Here is an 18,254-nt window from a genome sequence, read left to right on the forward strand (position 1 = left end):
CATGTATTTATTTATTAATAAAGGTTGTAACTAACAGGAAAGATTTGGACAACTTTACGGAAAACAGGTCTATTACTATTTATTGGTTAGGTAGATATGCAGAATCACCATCTCTTTTCTGAGTGTGAGGAACAAGGAATAAAGTTCCCTGTTAGGATCTGCCAGCTACATCCTAGTTACTCATACTGGTCACTACTGGAGACAGAATGTTGGGCTTGATGGACCATTAGTCTGACCCAGTATGACACTTCTTAGGCTTGTGGGATAGGCTGAGGCTGATACACACTACCCAGAATTTGTGAAGGTGACCACAAATCTATCACAAGGAGGTAATATAACCTTTAAAAAATGTACATTAAAATAGTGTCAGAGTTGTGAGTTCTTGTAGCAAGTAGAGCACAGCTGAGCCCGGTACTTGGACCAGGTTCTGCTTGGCGGCTGGACAACCCCGGGTTTCACCTACGCTGACCGCTGTTCCTCAGAGGTTGAGCCCCTAGGTGTGGGCGGCCTGCAGGACTTACAGGATGGAGCTGGAAGCGGGGTGATGAATGTATTGGCCAGGCAGGCAGCAGGTCAAGAGAGTAATCCAGGTACAGGCGAATGTCAGTAGGCAGGTGGCAGACAAGACAGTAACCCAGGTACAGGCGAACGTCAATAGGCAGGCGGCAGGCAAGAGAGTAATCCAGGTACAGGTGAAAGACAGTAGGCAGGCGGCAGGCAAGAGAGTAATCCAGATGCAGGGGAAAGTCAGTAGGCAGGTGGCAGGCAAGAGAGTAATCTAGGTACAGGCGAATGTCAGTAGGCAGGTGGCAGACAAGACAGTAACCCAGGTACAGGCGAACGTCAATAGGCAGGCGGCAGGCAAGAGAGTAATCCAGGTACAGGTGAAAGACAGTAGGCAGGCGGCAGGCAAGAGAGTAATCCAGATGCAGGTGAAAGTCAGTAGGCAGGTGGCAGGCAAGAGAGTAATCTAGGTACAGGTGAAGGTCAGTAGGCAGGTGGCAGGCAAGAGAGTAATCCAGGTACAGGCGAAAGTCAGTAGGCAGGTGGCAGGCAAGAGAGTAATCCAGGTACAGGCGAAAGTCAGTAGGCAGGCGGCAGGCAAGAGAGTAATCCAGATGCAGGCGAAAGTCAGTAGGCAGGCGGCAGGCAAGAGAGTAATCCAGGTACAGGCGAAAGTCAGTAGGCAGGTGGCAGGCAAGAGAGTAATCCAGATGCAGGCGAAAGGCAGTAGGTAGGTGGCAGGCAAGAGAGCAATCCAGGTACAGGAGAAAGTCAGTAGGCAGGCGGCAGGCAAGAGAGTAATCCAGATGCAGGCGAAAGTCAAGAGGCAGGCGGCAGGCAGAAGGGTAATCCAGGTACAGGCAAAGTCAGCAATGAGGGACCAGTAAATAAGAAGCAGACTACAGAGTTAGAAACACCTACCAAAGTAGAAGCTGAATCAAGGAGTACAGGGAGAGCTCAGCTGATAAAGTGCTGGCGTCTGACATCAGCAGGGAGAAGGGACACAGCCATAGGACAAGAGCAGGGAAAGGAGGAACCAAAAGACCAATTGGAGAGAAGCAAGGGAAGCCAGGCAGAGGAAGAGCAGACCCAGGTGGGTGGAAGCAAAGCAATCAAGGAGCCTGGAAGCCAGGCAGAGAGAGAGCAGAAACAGGTGCATGGAAGCAAAGCAATTAAGAAGCCTTCAACCACCGCTCTCTGATCAAACCCAGAGAGAGGACTACACACACATGGTTCAGGTAGTGCCAGTCAAGTGTGCGTGTCAACGGGACCCCGCGCAGCCCGAGGATCCCGCTTGCGTTGAGGTAGGGGACATGACAAATAGAGAAAGCAGCTTAAAAGGGGCCACAAGGAAGTGCTCTCATATAGCCTGTGGTGCCCTGGATTTCAGTGTTATTCAATTAAAGTTTTAACCCACCCCCAGAAAGTCACTGATTTCATTTATTTGGATAACTTATGGATAGACTGGTTGAGGATTCACTGAAGAAAACTTTTGAATATTGACCACAGAGCTGCTTTAACCATCTATAAAGTCCTGGGTAAACATTTGTGGATGAGTCACCCTCCCCAGTCCAGTAGTGTCCTTATCCCTCCCCCATCCCCCGGTCCAGTGGTGCAGCTTCCTTACTCCTCCTGCCAACAAAGTTACTTCCTGGCTGAAAACAAGTAGCACAAATTCATGGAGCCACTGGCTAGGCCACGCCTTTGATGGCTTTGCCAGTTCTGCTCCTTCTGATGTGGATTACCTGTTTCTGAGGGGCAGAACTGCTAGAGCCATCAGTTTCATGGCCTAAACAGTGGCCATGCATCTTAATAGCTTGTTTTGAAAGAACCTCAAAGTAAGCTACATATAGGTATAGTAAGTGTTCCCTTCCTAAATTGGTTTATAATCAAAGTTTTGTTACTTGAGGCAAAGAATATTTAAATGACTTGCCCAAGTTTACAAGGAACATCTGTGGAAGAATTGGGATTTCCCTGATTCTCTCCCTGCTGTTCTAACCACTAAGATACCCCACCAGTAAATAACATAATTAATCCACCTGGTGTCCATAATACTGGAAATATTGAGAATACACTACATCTTACTTTTGATTTTGTAAATGACAAAAGTCATCAGTAGTATCTTTCTAACTGCAGAAGGAAGAAATCTTGACAGAGATATTTAAATATAGATCAATTCTTGGATCATGAAAATCTTTTATAAGTGTTCAGAAAGGACAATAAAATGCATGAATACCTGCTTATGATGGTGGTTACCTCATCATTGTCATTCTGTGTTAGAATTCGAAAAAGTTGGTTGAGTATCATAGGAAGAAAACTCATAATTGCGTGGATTTTGTCGATGTTTAGCAAATTCTGTAATAAGATGAAATAATGGTAAATTTCACATAAAACCACATTTTTAGAAACCCATAGTTCTGTAAAATTTAACACTGTTATTCATTCAGATTTACCATTGGGGGAGGAGGGAAAAGTTTTTTGGGGGTATATAAATTTAAAAAGAGAAGGAAGTTCTTTATGAATAGATGATTATGACCTAATGCCCACATTTCATTCATATTTGCTACCTTGATAATGCAGTTTTTTTCCCCTTTGCTTAATGAAGAACTTTGCAGTACAGAAGAAGCAATTCTTGACCAATTCCATTAATATTATATATAACTGGAATGTTATATTGATTATGGGGCTGTTTTACTAAGCTGCATTAGGCGCTAATGTATGCTTAACAAGTTTCATGTTTATTAGAGGCTTATATCCCGCCCATCAATGAATATCTGAACAACTTACAATATAAGGGTGGGGGGGAGGACAAAGAGGAAAATAGAAACATCAGCAGAGCAAAGGGAGGAGGGATGAAATACAATATAAACAGGAAAGCAAAGAGGGAAGCACAAAGGGGAGGAGGGGTATCATGTCTCCCAGGGCACTACCACTCCCAGGGAGCGTGGAAGGTATAGGTTAATTATAGGCATCTGCAAATAAGAAAGCCTTCAAGTCAGTCTTAAAAGATTGTAGTGAAATCGAAAGTCGTAAGTTGGCCGGTAGTCTGTTCCAAAGATCGGGGGCTTGTTCGGAGAATATGGATCGCCTAATTTCATGAAATGATGAGTTGATTCTGCTGAGAAGACCTGAGTGTACATGAAGAACAGTGGGGAGTGAGAAGGCAAGACAAATATACTGGTTCACTGGCCAAGCAGATCTTATAGACAAGTAATAGTAACTTGTAAGTTGTACAATGGTATATTGGGAGCTAGTGTGCTGCTTTTAGGAGTGGGGTAACATGATCAAATTACAATGCATTCAGATTACAAGGGGGCATGTTGGGGGTGGGATTTGAATGCACCGTAGTTTGATCATTATGGCAGACATTTTTCTGCATTAATGGAACAAAGCAAAAATGTCCGGTTCTAAAAGATGTTTTGGTTTAGACCTACTTCAATCATGATTAAATCACAAAAAGGCACCCTAAATGACCAGATGGCCATTGGAGGGATTAAGGCATGGCCCCCTTACTCCCCCAGAGGTCACTGACCCTTTCCCACCCCCAAAAGGTTTGAAAGAAACAGTATATACCAGCCTCTATGACAGCTTCAGACGTCATGGCAAGTCCCATTACAGCAGCAAGCAAGTCACTGCAGTAGACTAGTGATCTAGTAGAGAAGGGGACCCAGGCCCATATCCCACTCAAACCCTCCAAAACTCACCAAAAACCAACTGAACCCACATATAGGTGATACCTGCAACCATAAGGGCTATTGTAGTGGTGTACAGTTGGGTACATAAGGTTTTTGGTAAGTTTTGGAGAGCTCCTCATACAATATATGAAGGTAAAAGTGAGATGTGTACCTGGGACCTTTTATGTGAAGTCCACTGCAGCACCTCCTAGGGTGCCCCAGTGTTCTGCTGGGCCAGTCTACTAAGAATGCTGGCCCTCCATACATCCCAGTGACTTTTTTTTGTGCGTTTTCCCCTTGGATATTTTTTTCCCCAAAAATGGTCCCAAAAGAAAATGCACTGAGCACAAAACATGTAGCAAATGGCTATTTTCAAAACAAAAAGTTAGACATTTTTCTGGTTTGAAAATCACTGTGGGCCCCTTTTATCAAGCTGTGGCAAAAGGGGGCCTGAGCTGGTATCGACGCATGTTTTTGCTGCTTGCTGAGGCCCCCTTTCACCGCAACGGGTAAAAGGGTAGTCTTTCTTTTCTGCAGGAAATGGCCATGCGGCAAGTAAAGCACTTGCCGTGCGGCCATTTCGGGTGGGGGGAGCCCTTACCTCCACCCATTGAGGTGACAGTAAGAGCTCCTGCTTGATCTTTGGACATTTTCAGCAAAACATCAAAAATTGGATTTAGATGTCATATCAAAAATGCTCCCCTTTATATATTACACATTTCTGAAATGGAAAAAAATGTTAGCATCACAGCTTTAACTGACTAATGCTAGAATTAGTAACATCCCTGGCTGTTTATTTATAAAATAAAATCAGATCAATATTTAAAATCATTGATTGTCATTTGTTTTAAATGCCAGCAGTGGTGTTTAAATTATCCATATATATTCAGCGCCCCTATCTGGATAGTGAGTGGTGTTGGAGACCCCTGAAGAGCAGGGAGAGTACCGCCACTACCAGGGTGTAATGGTGGTAGCCAAACTGTCATTTGGATATCTCTCCAGATAAAGTTAGGACAGCAATTTTTCTCTTCTAACTTTGGGGCCTTTTTACTAAAAAGTTTCTGCACAAACACATTAAAGCGTTTTATGGCATTTCCCCTGTTTCTGTGTGCATGGCATGGGCAGAGAGTTGGCATGGAAGTGTTAGCCGGCTAGAACATTATAATTATCACAAGCTAACCCCTGGATTCTATATATCGCGCCTAGGTTTCCGTGCGGAAATCTAAGTGTATTCTACAACAATGCACATAATCTAATTGGTTAACAAGCCAATCAGTGCTGTTAATTGGATGGTAACAAGCAATTATCAACACTAATTGGCATTAATTAGAACTTACATGCAGAACTCACTAAGCACATTCTGTAACGTGCTGCACGTAAATTGTCAAAAAGGCGGCGTGGTCAATGGCGTGGAATGGGTAGGTCGTGGGTATTCTGAAAATTTACATGGATGGTTATAGAATATACCTGCTCTTGAATAATAAGGTGGATGTTTTTGTGGATGATTAATGTTGAGATTATTGTTTTTCCCAGAGTTCCAGGTATGACTCCTAAAGTTTTCCTCAGAAATTTTTCCTTAATTATTACTTTGAAAGGAGTGAAGCCTGTGAAAACTGGGATTGCTTTAATCAGTGGGATTTGAATTAGTGACTTAAGTATATGTACTGTTAAATAATTTCTGTTTTTTAAAAGAGAGAAAATGTAATTAGATGTATTATTTCTAACTAATATTGGACAATAAGTATGTTTTCAATGAAATGGTTTGACTATACACCATATTGGCCTTGAAGAAGCCAACCAGATGATCAATGTGGAATAATGAATTAGACGAGTAATATCTGGGGATAATCAGGTTAATACCATGTTTTCTTTTTTCTGTTTACTGTCTAATTGATCTCCTTGTCTTATCTCACTCTCCCTATTTTTCTTCACTTTGTGGTCTAAGAAAGAGAAAGATTGTATATAATCCATATATCTAGTTGGGATTGTTTTCTTCTTATCTTGTATTAATGTGCAATCATCTCTGTATTACCGTTTGCAAGTGACCCTTGTAAAATTAAAAATGATAAATAAATGATTTAAATAACAAAAAAAAAAAGAATATACCTGCTCTGCACCTAATTTAGTCGCTGGTATCTACAACGGGTTTTACTTGGTGTAATTCCTTATGACTACATATAGTCGTGCGGACGGGTGTAAGCATATTGTATAAACCATGCGGAAGTGTAACAGAATACGCTTAGGTGGAAATGTTTTTTGCGCAGATTTTTCCAGGTGCCATATATAGAATCTAGCCCAAACTGACTAACTCAGAGTTAATGTGGGAGCACTTACCGCCTCCTAATTGGAAGTGGTGAGTGTTCCTGCATACATTTTTGACAGGTATCGCACACTACTAGAACATTAGCGCATGTTTTGCAAACAAATTGCTGTGTAAAATTTGCGGTTAAAGAACAGTAAAATCATGTGTTGAAATGTGTTTGCACATTTTAAAGCATTTTAGTAGTAAAAGGGACCTTTTATCCAGTTACTTATTCAACCACTTGTTTCATATAAAGGGAATAATATTCAGATAATTTGGGCGTCCCCGACCGTATTATCGAACTGAAAGATGGACGTCCATCTTGTTTCGATAATACAGGTTGCCCCGCCCCTTTACAGGGCCATCCTTAGAAATGAACGCCCTTAGAGATGGGCGCCCCCGTTCGATTATCCCCCTCTCCGTCACCTATGAATCTTAATGCAATATAACTCTGTATTTCTCATTCCGGAAATGGCGATCGCCATTACGGAACAATGTAAGCCACATTGAGCCTGCAAATAGGTGGGAAAATGTGGGATGCAAATGCAACAAATAAATAAATAAATAAATAAATACCGGCTCCATCCTCGCTTTATCCTAAAACTATCCAGATAGTACCGACGTGGACTGTAGCGATATTCAGGGGCACTTGCCCAATAGTACCACTGAATATCGATGGAAAGGGGTGGTAAAGGCATTTACCTGCGACTGCTATTATCTGGATACATGCCTTGAATATCAAGCCCAATAATGTTAAAATATTAACAGACAAAAGTGATGTTACCTTGCAAGCAGTGATAAAATCTGATGATGGAGGTTGAAGCAAATCCTTTTCTCTTGTCTCACATTGCTGGAAAAATCTGTTCAGATACGAATCCTAAAACAGAACACAGCAAGACGTCTATGTTCAAGGGTTTGTCTGGCTATCTTCTGAAATCCCTTTCACCCCCTGTCTACTCCCCAGCCAAATTTTATTGAGGCAATTTTTGTCTGGGTAAAATTTATGTAGTTCAAAAAAAAAAAGAGGCAGCACAGTGGGAAATCATCTATCATAGTTTCACTTTGGTTGTTTAACCTGGGTAACTCAGGTTGGCCGAATAGCAGGCCTAAAACTGATGGGACATCTTTGTCTGGTTATGTGTAGAGTGGATATTCAGTTTGCACAGATTTGGGTTGAATACCCAGCAAACTTTAATTAGACAAAGATGTTCAGTTAAACATATCTTCTGGCCACCTTGTTGGGCAGATTGTAAGGATCATGTGGGGTTTTATCTGCTATCATTTACTGTGTTATTGTGTGTTACACAAGACTGGCTGAGTATTAGCATTAAAGCATTCACTGATACAGGCACAGTGGTGGGGGTTGACCTTAATGTTTTCTATGCACACTTGCATGGGGTCCTGTGGAAAAAAAATATAATGATTATTCAGCAACAGGCCTATTCATCTTTTCTATATTAGGTGAAAAATAACAGGTCAATATTCAGCTGCTACAATAAGGGTCAGATTCTATAAATGGCATTCAAAAATGGGCACCAGATAAGATTGGCATTAAGCATTATTCTGTAAAGGGCATGCGTCTTTTATAGAATTGTGTTTAGCACCGATTCCTGTGCCCTAACTTTGGGCATCACACTTATGCCTTTTGAAACCTAACATAAATGCTGGTGCCAGGGGCGTAGCTAGACCTTGCAGTGGGAGGGAGCCAGAGCCTGAGGTGGGGGGGGCACATTTTAGTCTGCTGCCCTGCTGCTGCTGCCCCTGCTGCCTCTCTCCCCCGCTGCCTCGCCACTTCCCCTGTCGCCCTGCCACTCCCCACCCACTGCTATAGCAAATACCTTGGCTGGCAGGGGTCCCCAACCCCGCCAGCTGAAGCAAAAGTCTCTGGCACCACCACATTGCCTGCCCTGCTCTTTTTTCCTTCTCACATCCTGCATGCTCCTTTAAGTGAAACTGAGCAATTTTACTAAAAGGAGCATGCAGGACATGAGGGGCAAGAGAGAACGGGGCAGTGCTGGACAAGGCTTCAGCTGGCGTGGGTTGGGGACCCTTGCCAGCAAAACCAGGGGCCCTGAGGAAGTTTGGGGGACCCAGGCCCCCATGGCCCCACATAGCTACGCCACTGACTGGTGCCCAAGTTGGGTGTTCTGACCCATTGTTTACAATTATCTTTCTTTAACTCAGGAAATGAAAATTGGAAATGGAAACTGTGATCTGATCATTAGCAGACTAAACTACTGCAATGGCTTATAAAATAGACTGCCACTTTCATCCTCAAAGAGGCTACAAACAGCCCAAAACATTGTTATCAGACTTATTCATTCAGCCAATAGGCTTGACCATATTTTCCCCTTGTTTTGTGAACAGTCATTGGTAACCTGTCTTACAAAGATGTAAATTTATGATTCTTAATCAAAATTCCTAGGTCTCAGCAACCTGTTTGCTTGTTTAATAAACTTTCCTGTATGTATCTGCTCATGCATCGTGCTCACAGAAAGGCAAGATACTCGTGATTCCCCCCACTCCCACACTCACCCACCTACCATGTGCTCACCTGGACTGTGTCTGGGAAACTACATTCTATTTCTTGGCTTCCAGGTCTGGAACTCAATACTCCAATCCAGTGTTGTGCTGGGAAAATTTTTAACAGGCTCTATCTCTGGGCATAGCCAGCCCTGCAATTTTTGGGGGGTGCCCCAAGGTGGACTAGGGGGCAACACATTCCTCTTTCTCCTCCCTTCCCCCCAATGCAGGCATACTAGGTATTCCGAGCCCCACCGGCCAAATAAAAGGACTACCGCCACTCCCTGTTGCTTGTTTCTGGCTCTCGAGAAGTCCTGGCATGCTGCTCAGAGCCAGGAACAAGCAGCAAGGAGCAGCTGCAGTCCATTTATTTGGCTGGTGGGCCTTGGTATCCCTGCCAGAAAAGGTAATGGAGTTCAGAGACGCCAAGGGTAGCCCATCTCAAAGCTGGAGATTTATACTGCTATTCTGGAGATTAAAGGCCAATGAGTGAGGTTTTTCTTGTGGGCATCAATACACATATTGTAAAAGTAAACAACAACTTCTACAGAGTACATCCAAAACTTAATTATTTTCTCATTTCCATTTTCCAAAATTCCAGAGAGCAGGTGTACAGATCAGCAGAACCCAAAGCATTCCAAAACAAGTAAAGTCAGAAATACAGTTTATACCTAATTATTCAACCATCCTTAGGATTCATCTTTGGAGTTAAAAAGCAAAACCACGTGCAAGTAAGGACTAGATAAACAAATTAAAACAAAGTTGAAAGCAAATGCCCTTAATATGTAATTATTGGTAGCAAAAATGAAACAGTGATAGAGTATTCACATAGCAAGCAGCCTGAGTCATCAGATTTATTTTCCATTGAACATAATTAACTTTATATGGACTTGGCGGCTAATAGTGTGCTGAACTGGAAAATGTTGGCACATTTAGACTGACTCTATACAGAACTTCTGCATGAAAGAAGCCTTTCCCTCATTATTCAATACCTCTCTGTGAAATGGTAGTAATAAAAAAGGCAAGTGCATTTTTATAATATACCATTGCAATCCACAAAACAAAAGGAGCAAGTTCCCACATGCCATCTTTTTCTTTTAATGTAAGAACAGGGGAAAAAGGTGTTAAATGCTCCCAGGTTTCAACCTAATTAATGTTTTTTTAAAATTGTACTTATAAATAGTAAGTAAGTCTGAATGTTAAGCACCTGATTCCTCATAACATGTCTGTAGGTGAAAACATCTCTGCACGAATACAGGGAGTCCCTATAACCAGTTCCTCAAACTGACACAGTGTGATTTAAAATTTTGAATAAATTAGTACTCTAATTGATGAAACCAATAGTACCTCTGTGTACATCTCTATGCTGCATAAGCAGACAGGTTTAAAAATGTGAGCTAGAGCAGCTCACCTGCACCTCCCTGCATCTTCTTGTTCTGCCGTGATAAATCTTTAAGCAGTGCTGGCACACATCAGTAAGAGCAGGCTTCTTCAGCCAATCTCTGGGGCTTTCCTTCAGCCTGTCCTGCCCCAGAGAGCTGAAGGAAGGCCCCCGTGATTGGCTGATGTAGCCTGTTCTTGCTGACATGCGCCAGCCCTACTTTGAAAAAATTAATTGCAGCAGAACAAGAAGAGGCAAGGAGATGCGGGAGAGGACAAAGACGAGCGCAGAGAGGTGCTGCATGGGGGGGGGGGGGGGGCAATGGGGAGAGAAGATGGAGGATGTCGCTGCCAATGCTACTTTAAAAACCGGCTCCCAAAAATCTAAAAAAATCTAGCAAATGGCTCTCGTGAGCCAGTGCGAGCTGACTCCAGCACACCACTGCTCCAATTCCTTAGACTAGAAACTTCATACAGGAAATCCAAAGCAGATCTAAACACCTATTTGTTTACTATGCTGTTTGACTATTTGTCTTGTTTGTCTTAATTAGATTGTAAGCTCTGTCATGTTTAGTGTACAGTGCTGCATATGTCTAGTAGCGCTACAGAAATGATAAGTAGTAGTAGTTTGATGGGCACTGTTCCTTCTAAGCTGAATGGGAGTTCACCAGCTGCATTGCTGCCCAGGGCCGGTCTTAGCAAGTGCGGGGCCCTATGCAGACCAATTTGGTGGGGCCCCACCCTAGCCCCACCCCACCCTAGCTCCGCCCCCACCCTAGCTCCACCCCATTGATAAGATTATTCCATTTTTAGAAATTTTTATGAAATTTCAAATAAAGACTTTATTTTAAGTCGCACTTGCACCAGCAATGGTTCACCTCCTGCACAAATGAACCACCAGATCATCACTTTAGTGTAAGGTTCCATTCGCAAATCAACAAGAGTAAGACCACTTTAATTTAACAAGGTTCCTAATTCCTTATAAGAAAAGCTATCATACCTTCTTTGAATGGCAGGCTTAGAGGCTGGAGGAGGGGCTATTGTCAGAAATCAGGATGAAGGAAGAACACAGCTCAGGTGAGAATCATGACTGTAGTCCGCCTGCGGCCTTGCTGCCTGAGACAGACTAGTTCTCTTGGAGTTGGCTTCTCGTTTGCTGCAACACTGCACTGCATGAGCTGATGTGCTTTTTAAGTGCCATGGTTACCCTACCTGAACTTGTGCCACCCTAGGCAACTGGCAACTGCCTAGCTCACTTAGTGGTTGGGCTAGCCCGCCCTGTTCAGGTGCAGGTATAGATTTTTTTTTTCCCTAAACCACAGAATTTCTGCCTTACATTACATACATTCAGTTTTAGTATGTTAACCAATCACTGATCACCTGAAGGCAAAGTTGTTTTTCTTTAAATTTCGTACCCAAAGTACAACAAATCTCATTCTCAATATCATCAGCTATCAATCATTATTCATACCTTGCCTTTGATGAATGGCACTGGCACTAGTGGCACTGTGGCACAAACTTGCTTCAGGTGAGGCGGCAGGCGCTCCACAACCACTTGACTTTCTTTATTTTAAGTCGCATGGCACTGCTGCTGGCACCAGCGATGGTTGCTCACCTCCGACCACGCTCCAGCTCCTTTTCCCTTCTCGCTCAATGACTGCCACCCGCCCTCGCGGAAACAGGAAGTACCTCATCATCAGAAGGCAGGACATTGAGCGGGAAGGCGGAAGAGAAAAGCTGGGGTGAGCGGAGCCATCGTGCCTGGCTGCAACTGTCTGTCTGGTCGGGGCCGGGCTGTCGCTACTCGCTGCAAGTTGCAACTGTCGTCGTCATCGTCCTGGGACTGGGAGGCGGGAGCTGTCGGCGGGCTCAGTGGGGGGGGGGGGTGGCGGGAGGCGGGAGTGGAGCGAGCGATCACGATGCAGTCCGGAGCGATGAGCGAGCAGCGGCATCATGATGCAGTTGCGGTCCGAGCGAGCGGGGGTCGGAGAGGCAGAGTTGAGGCACACCACGTGGGGCCCCCTTAAGCGCGGGGCCCTATGCGGCCGCCTCGGTCGCCTCTGCCTAAGACCAGCCCTGTTGCTGCCAGTGGGGGGGGGGGGGGGTGGTGCTTCAATATTGTGTTTTCAATCGCTAGGGATAGGCAGGTTCCTTGTAGTCCTGTAGAGCTTGCCTGTCCCTCATTATTGAAAATGTGATAGTGAAACAGCACCCCCCACTGGTAGGTGGAGAACTCCAGCTCAGCTCAGAGAGAGACCAGTGATGGTGGGGGGATGCTTTTCATCTTTTGTTTCCTAGTCTATTAATGTGCATTGTAAGCTGATCTGTTGCATGTCTGTAAATGCAAGGGGGGCATGTACAGAAGGAGGCACATGGGCGGGGCATGAGTACTGTAAGCTATGCACTAAGGTGCCACATTTAGGCACACTCTTTTACACCTACTATTGACATGGCATAAGTGTGAATGCCTGAATGATGGTAAGTAAATGTCATCTTACGCTAGCATTCTATAAAGGAATCTGGGTGCCCAGATGCCATTATAGAATTAGCAGTCAGCCTGATGCCTCTTGGCACCTAACATTTTGGCACCCTTTATTGAATTGCCCCCCCCCTCTCCCCATACAAATGAATATGTTAATTGAGACCATGGAAGGAGTGGTCTGTGAAGGACAATGAAAAATAAGGCAGTATCAATTTGCTCAGTGTAAGCCTGGCCACTTGCTTTTAACAACTCAATGTGAGATGTGAAAAGATATTGAGCAACCAATTCACTAGTGCTTTAGGAGCCCTTTTACAAAAGCACATAGGTGCATATGCTAGTCCAACGTGCGTCAAATTGGCACTTCCGCTCAGCTACCACGTGCCCCATGCAGTAATTCTATTTTTTGGTGCTAGCTCAAAACATACAGTAGAAAATATTTACTATTTTCTACTGCATGGTGCTTACCCAGCAGTAATCAGCAGTTGATGTGTGCTGGACGCTTACTGCCTGGTTAGCGTGTGAGACCTTACCGATAAGTCAATGGGTGGCGGTGAGGTCTCAGTCCAAAAATGGACACGTGCTGATTTTCAATTTGCCACACGTCCATTTTCCAGCACATTAAAAAAAATGCCTTTTTTCCTGGCACACTGAGGAAATGGACCAGGTCACATCCAAAACACGTGCCTACACCAGGGCAGGCCTTTTTTTGGTGCGCCTTAGTTAAAGGGCCCCTTACTTTAAAAAAGTTCAAAGTCCTTTTTTGCTGGTTGGAGGTGAGTTTAAAACTTGGTTTGCGTTATGAATGTGGTTGTTATACTCTGAATAAAACTGACCATTACAGCCACTTAACAATCAACTTGGAATTGTTAAGTTAGCGTCAGAGGAGACAGAGTTGGACCTGGAGAAGGATGTGGACCCAAGGAGCAAGAGTATAGTGTGTTATATTAAGTTGCTAATCAAGCAGAGACACTGTGTTCAGACTCTGAAATTTTAAAATATATTTTTAACATATGTTTAATAAGTTAACATATTTTAGATGACAGAAGAGAGGGTGAAAGTACACATACAATGATGGAGAAAAACAGTACCAAGGGCCTTCAAGTATGGGACAATCAAGAATCCTTTATTAGTGAACCAGACATGGGCCATGTTTCTGCCTAAACATGCCTGTGACAGGGATCGAATGAATTGGGCACTTGAAAAATTTCTCTATATATGTAGAAACAAAAACAAAAAAGCACCAAGGGCCTTCAAGATAAAGGGGAATTGAAGTCTTTAATCATATACGTTGATAAAACACTGCTTGAATGGATCCGACACGGTCCGTGTTTTAGCGCATAGCACCTGTGTCAGGGGTTGCAAGAAACAGCTGACAACATTCAGTAGTATTGTGAAAACAATACAATGCACTGCTATGCCGTGTGATCCCCTTCACACAAATTTGAAAAGATAATTTGATTGAGGAAACGCAGTCCTTCAGTAGTGAACCAGACATGGGCATGTTTCTGCCTAAACATGCCTGTGACAGGGATCGAATGAATTGTGCACTTGAAAAAATTTTTCTATATATGTAGAAACAGTTCACTGCATTGAGTAAACCAAAGTTTCTCAGCATGAAACTTGAAAGTGAATCGTACACTGCCATTTTTTGGCGACATTGGGAGGATGCTGGCTTGTGGCGGTGAACCGTTCACTTCCAAGTTTTTTGCTCAGAAATTTCAGTTTACTCAAGAGCCCAATTCAATCGATCCCTGATGCAGGCGTATTTACACTGAAACATGGCCCATGTTGGGTTCAATAATAAAAGATTCTTCATTGTCCCATACTTGAAGGCTCTTGGTACCAGTTGTAGTTGTCAGAGTTTACAGGTGCTGAAAGCGCCTCTACATTACCCGCTCTCATTCCTTTACACTGAAGTAAATCAGTACAATTGTGATGATCCTCAACAGATTCCCATGCAAATGTCATAGTGGTGCATGTAAAGCATGACCATAGCGTTAAAACTAAAGTGTGAACTCCAGAAAGCAGATTTTACAAGAAGCAGACAATAATAAAAGTGGATATCTATTATTCAAAAATGGTGAAATAAAAGATTTTCATTATTCTGGAAGAAAAAATAAAGGAAAAGCAATCAAACATATAAATGGCGAGTGACCGTACTCACCCGCAAATGCACAGTAGAGACTTCCCTCTCTGTCCCGCCCCCGCGTCAATACGTGATGACGGGGGGGGGGGGGGGGGGGGGGGGACAGAGAGGGAAACTGCATGAAGGGGAGGGAGGGAACCACCGATGTCGCTACCGCTCCCCCCGAGGTCGCTCTACCGCTCCCCCCACCCGGAGTCGCCACCGCCGCCGCCCCCCCTCCACCCGGCCCGAGCACTCTCTTCGGTATTGAACTTACATCGCCGACACGCAGCAGGCAGATCAGCTGAGCTCCTGTCGGCCTTCCTTCCCTTCCTGTGTCCCGCCCTCGCCGACGTTACGTCACACGAGGGCGGGACACAGGCAGAGAAGGAAGGCCGACGGAAGCTCTGCTGATCTGCGTGCTGCGTTTCGGCGAAGTAAGTTCAATAGCGAAGAGAGGGTCCAGGCAGGGTGGTGGGGTGGCGGCGACTCCTGTGGGGGGCGGACCGGTAGCGGCGACCTGGGGGGGGCCCTGCAGTGGCGAGGGGAGGGGGCCTTGGAAAAACCCCATACTAGCCCGTTTTAACAGGCTCAACGGCTAGTTCTGTTGATATTTTGTGAAAATTACTAGTACCACTGTCTTACAATTCTATCCAAAAGAGCACGTCTAAAGTGTCCCAGAGTCAGCATACTCACCTGAGTATATACCGTTGATACAACAGTTGTAGACACTTTGAACAGTGGTTTTCCGCCATCGACCCACTTAAAGTTACTTTCATTTTGCTGTAACAAATGAATGTACTAAGTTATTTTCACATGGCTAGAAATGGCAGAAAAATTAAAATATGAATAAGTTACTCTATTTTGTTGAAACATCTACATATGTAAGTGGGCACTTAAGTATTGAAATGACCTCTTCTAAAATACTGATCAGCATAAAATTGCATGCCTTGTTTTACTGTGGGCATGTATATGGGCAGAGCTTGGGTAGACCCCATATGTAGATGTGCAAATTATAATATACTATAAATGATTTCTTATTAGAACTAATATACATTATTATACATTATATTATTATATATCATTATGTAAATTATTATTAAATATGTATTATTATAAATACTATAAATTATGTAGGAACCTTCTTTTCTTTATAAAATAGGCTTAAAATAAGCACCCAGTTATAAAATTACCCTCTATCCCACTCATTCTATGAACTTGCACACACAATATACTGCTTCTAAAATTACATACATCGAGGTGGTTTACATTGTATCAAAGAAAGAAAGAAAGAAAGAAAGAAAGAAAGAAAAAGAGCAAGTGCACTAGAAGCCCAACCGTTCTGGACACAAACAATCACACAAAGACAATCAAACATATAAATAGCAAGAGGCGTACTCACTCGCAAATGCGCAGTAGAGACCCTCTCTGTCCCGCCCCTGCGTCAATACGTGATGATGGGGGCGTGACAGAGAGGGAACCTGCGAACCTGCGAGTGAGGGAACTGCCGTCGCCACCGCTCCCCCCCAGGGTTGCCGCTACCGCTCCCCCCACCCACCCAGAGTCGCCGCCGCCACCCACCCTCCACCCGGCCCGGGTACCTGGCTTCACTATTCAAACCGCCGGAACGCAGCACATAGCTCATTCCTTACCTGCCTGTGTCCCGCCCTCGCCGACGTTACGTCACACGAGGGCGGAACACACGCAGAGAAGAAGGAAGGCCGATGGCAGCTCAGATGAGCTGTGTGCTGCGTTTGAATAGTGAAGCCAGGTGCCCGGGTGGAGGGGTGGTGGAGGGGACTCCGGGGGGGGGGGGGGGGGGCGGCGACCTATCGGGGGGGGGGGCTTTCAAACCCCCCCTTCCTTTACTAGCCCGTTTTTATGGGCTCAACGGCTAGTCACTGCATAAAAGAGTGGAAGGTTCTCAGTCAATTGAACAGTGAAACAGTAGTCAGCATCCATTGTTTGAGCAATCACATCCATTTCATGGCCTAATAGTGGATATCTTAGTGTTCAAAAGCTACCTGGAAAAAGTAAGGCTTTAAGGAGGCATGGAAATGGGTATATAATTCCTCCAAATGCAGAGACTGAGAAAATTTATCAATGTGGGCTACTGTTAGGTCAGGTTATTTTACAAGTTGTTGTAACACAGTCTCATTGCCCTTCCTCTGGCCAAGCTCCCTTTTCAGATATGCACTATAGGGTCCTTTTACTAAGCTGCGGGAAAAGGACCCTGCTGCAGTGGTGGGGGTGGTTTTCCTGTGCACCAGGGCCCTTTTTTCCATTGCCAGTAAAAGTCCCACCCCCCAAATGGCCACGCTGTGAGAGAACTCTTACTGTCTGGCCATGCAGTGGGGAGCCCTTACCGCCACCCATTGAGGTGGCAGTAAGGGCTCATGCACTAACCCGGCAGTAACCTGGGAGTGTGCAGCGGTGTCCGATTACCTCTGGGTTATCACTGCGCAAGCCATTTCCGGGGTTTTTCTCTTTCCCCCAGAAATGGTGCGCGCTCAGGGCGTGACTACTACCAGCCGCCATGTTGGGCCGGAGGTAGTCCTGGAAGAGCAAGTGGTACGCCCACATTGGCTTACCGCCAAAGGGCCCCTATGGAAGTTAGGTGCCCTCCGTTATAGAATAGCATGTGGCCAGATGCAAGCGCAAATTATAATTGGTTGTTAGCACCCAATTATTGATAGTTCAGGGCTTGTTATTCAATTAATTTGCATATGTATCTCAGGAGCATTCATACATTTGGACACCATATATCGAATCTGGGGCAAGTGCATGCGTGGAGGGGCATAATCGAAAGGGACACCCAAGTTTTGTTGTACACGTCCTCGCAAAAAGTCCTGATGGAGGGGCGGGGAAACCCGTATTATTGAAACAAGATGGACGTCCATCTTTCGTTTCGATAATATGGTCAGGGATGTCCAAATCTTGAAATTTAGGTCATCCTTAGAGATGGTCATTCCTAGACTTGGTCGTTTCTGATTTTCGGCGATAATGGAAACCAAGGACAATCATCTCAGAAAGGACCAGATGCAAGACCTTTAGTCATGGGAGGAGCAATCTTTTGTAGTGCACTGGTCCCCCTGACATGTCAGGATACCAACCGGGCACCCTAGGGGGCGCTGCAGTGGACTTCAGAAATTGCTCCCAGGTACATAGCTCCCTTACCTTGTGTGCTGAGCACCCCAAAACCCACTATCCACAATTATACACCATTACCATAGCCCTTATGGGTGAAGGGGGGCACCTAGATGT

At 44.6% G+C, this 18,254-nt stretch overlaps 1 protein-coding gene across 1 annotated transcript in view; it reads right to left on the reverse strand.

Annotated features, from left to right (window-relative positions):
* DOCK10 (dedicator of cytokinesis 10) overlaps positions 1-18,254 on the reverse strand; it is a 370,777-nt gene that overhangs the window by 126,784 nt on the left and 225,739 nt on the right. Inside the window, exons 22-24 of the mRNA XM_030216095.1 lie at positions 15,687-15,773; positions 7,265-7,357; positions 2,741-2,859 (exon numbers count right to left, since the gene is read on the reverse strand). Of these exons, the coding sequence (XP_030071955.1) occupies positions 2,741-2,859; positions 7,265-7,357; positions 15,687-15,773 (299 nt within the window). The remainder of the gene's footprint in view (positions 1-2,740; positions 2,860-7,264; positions 7,358-15,686; positions 15,774-18,254) is intronic.

The sequence above is a fragment of the Microcaecilia unicolor genome, chromosome 10, assembly GCF_901765095.1.
Source record: "Microcaecilia unicolor chromosome 10, aMicUni1.1, whole genome shotgun sequence".
NCBI lineage: Eukaryota > Metazoa > Chordata > Amphibia > Gymnophiona > Siphonopidae > Microcaecilia > Microcaecilia unicolor.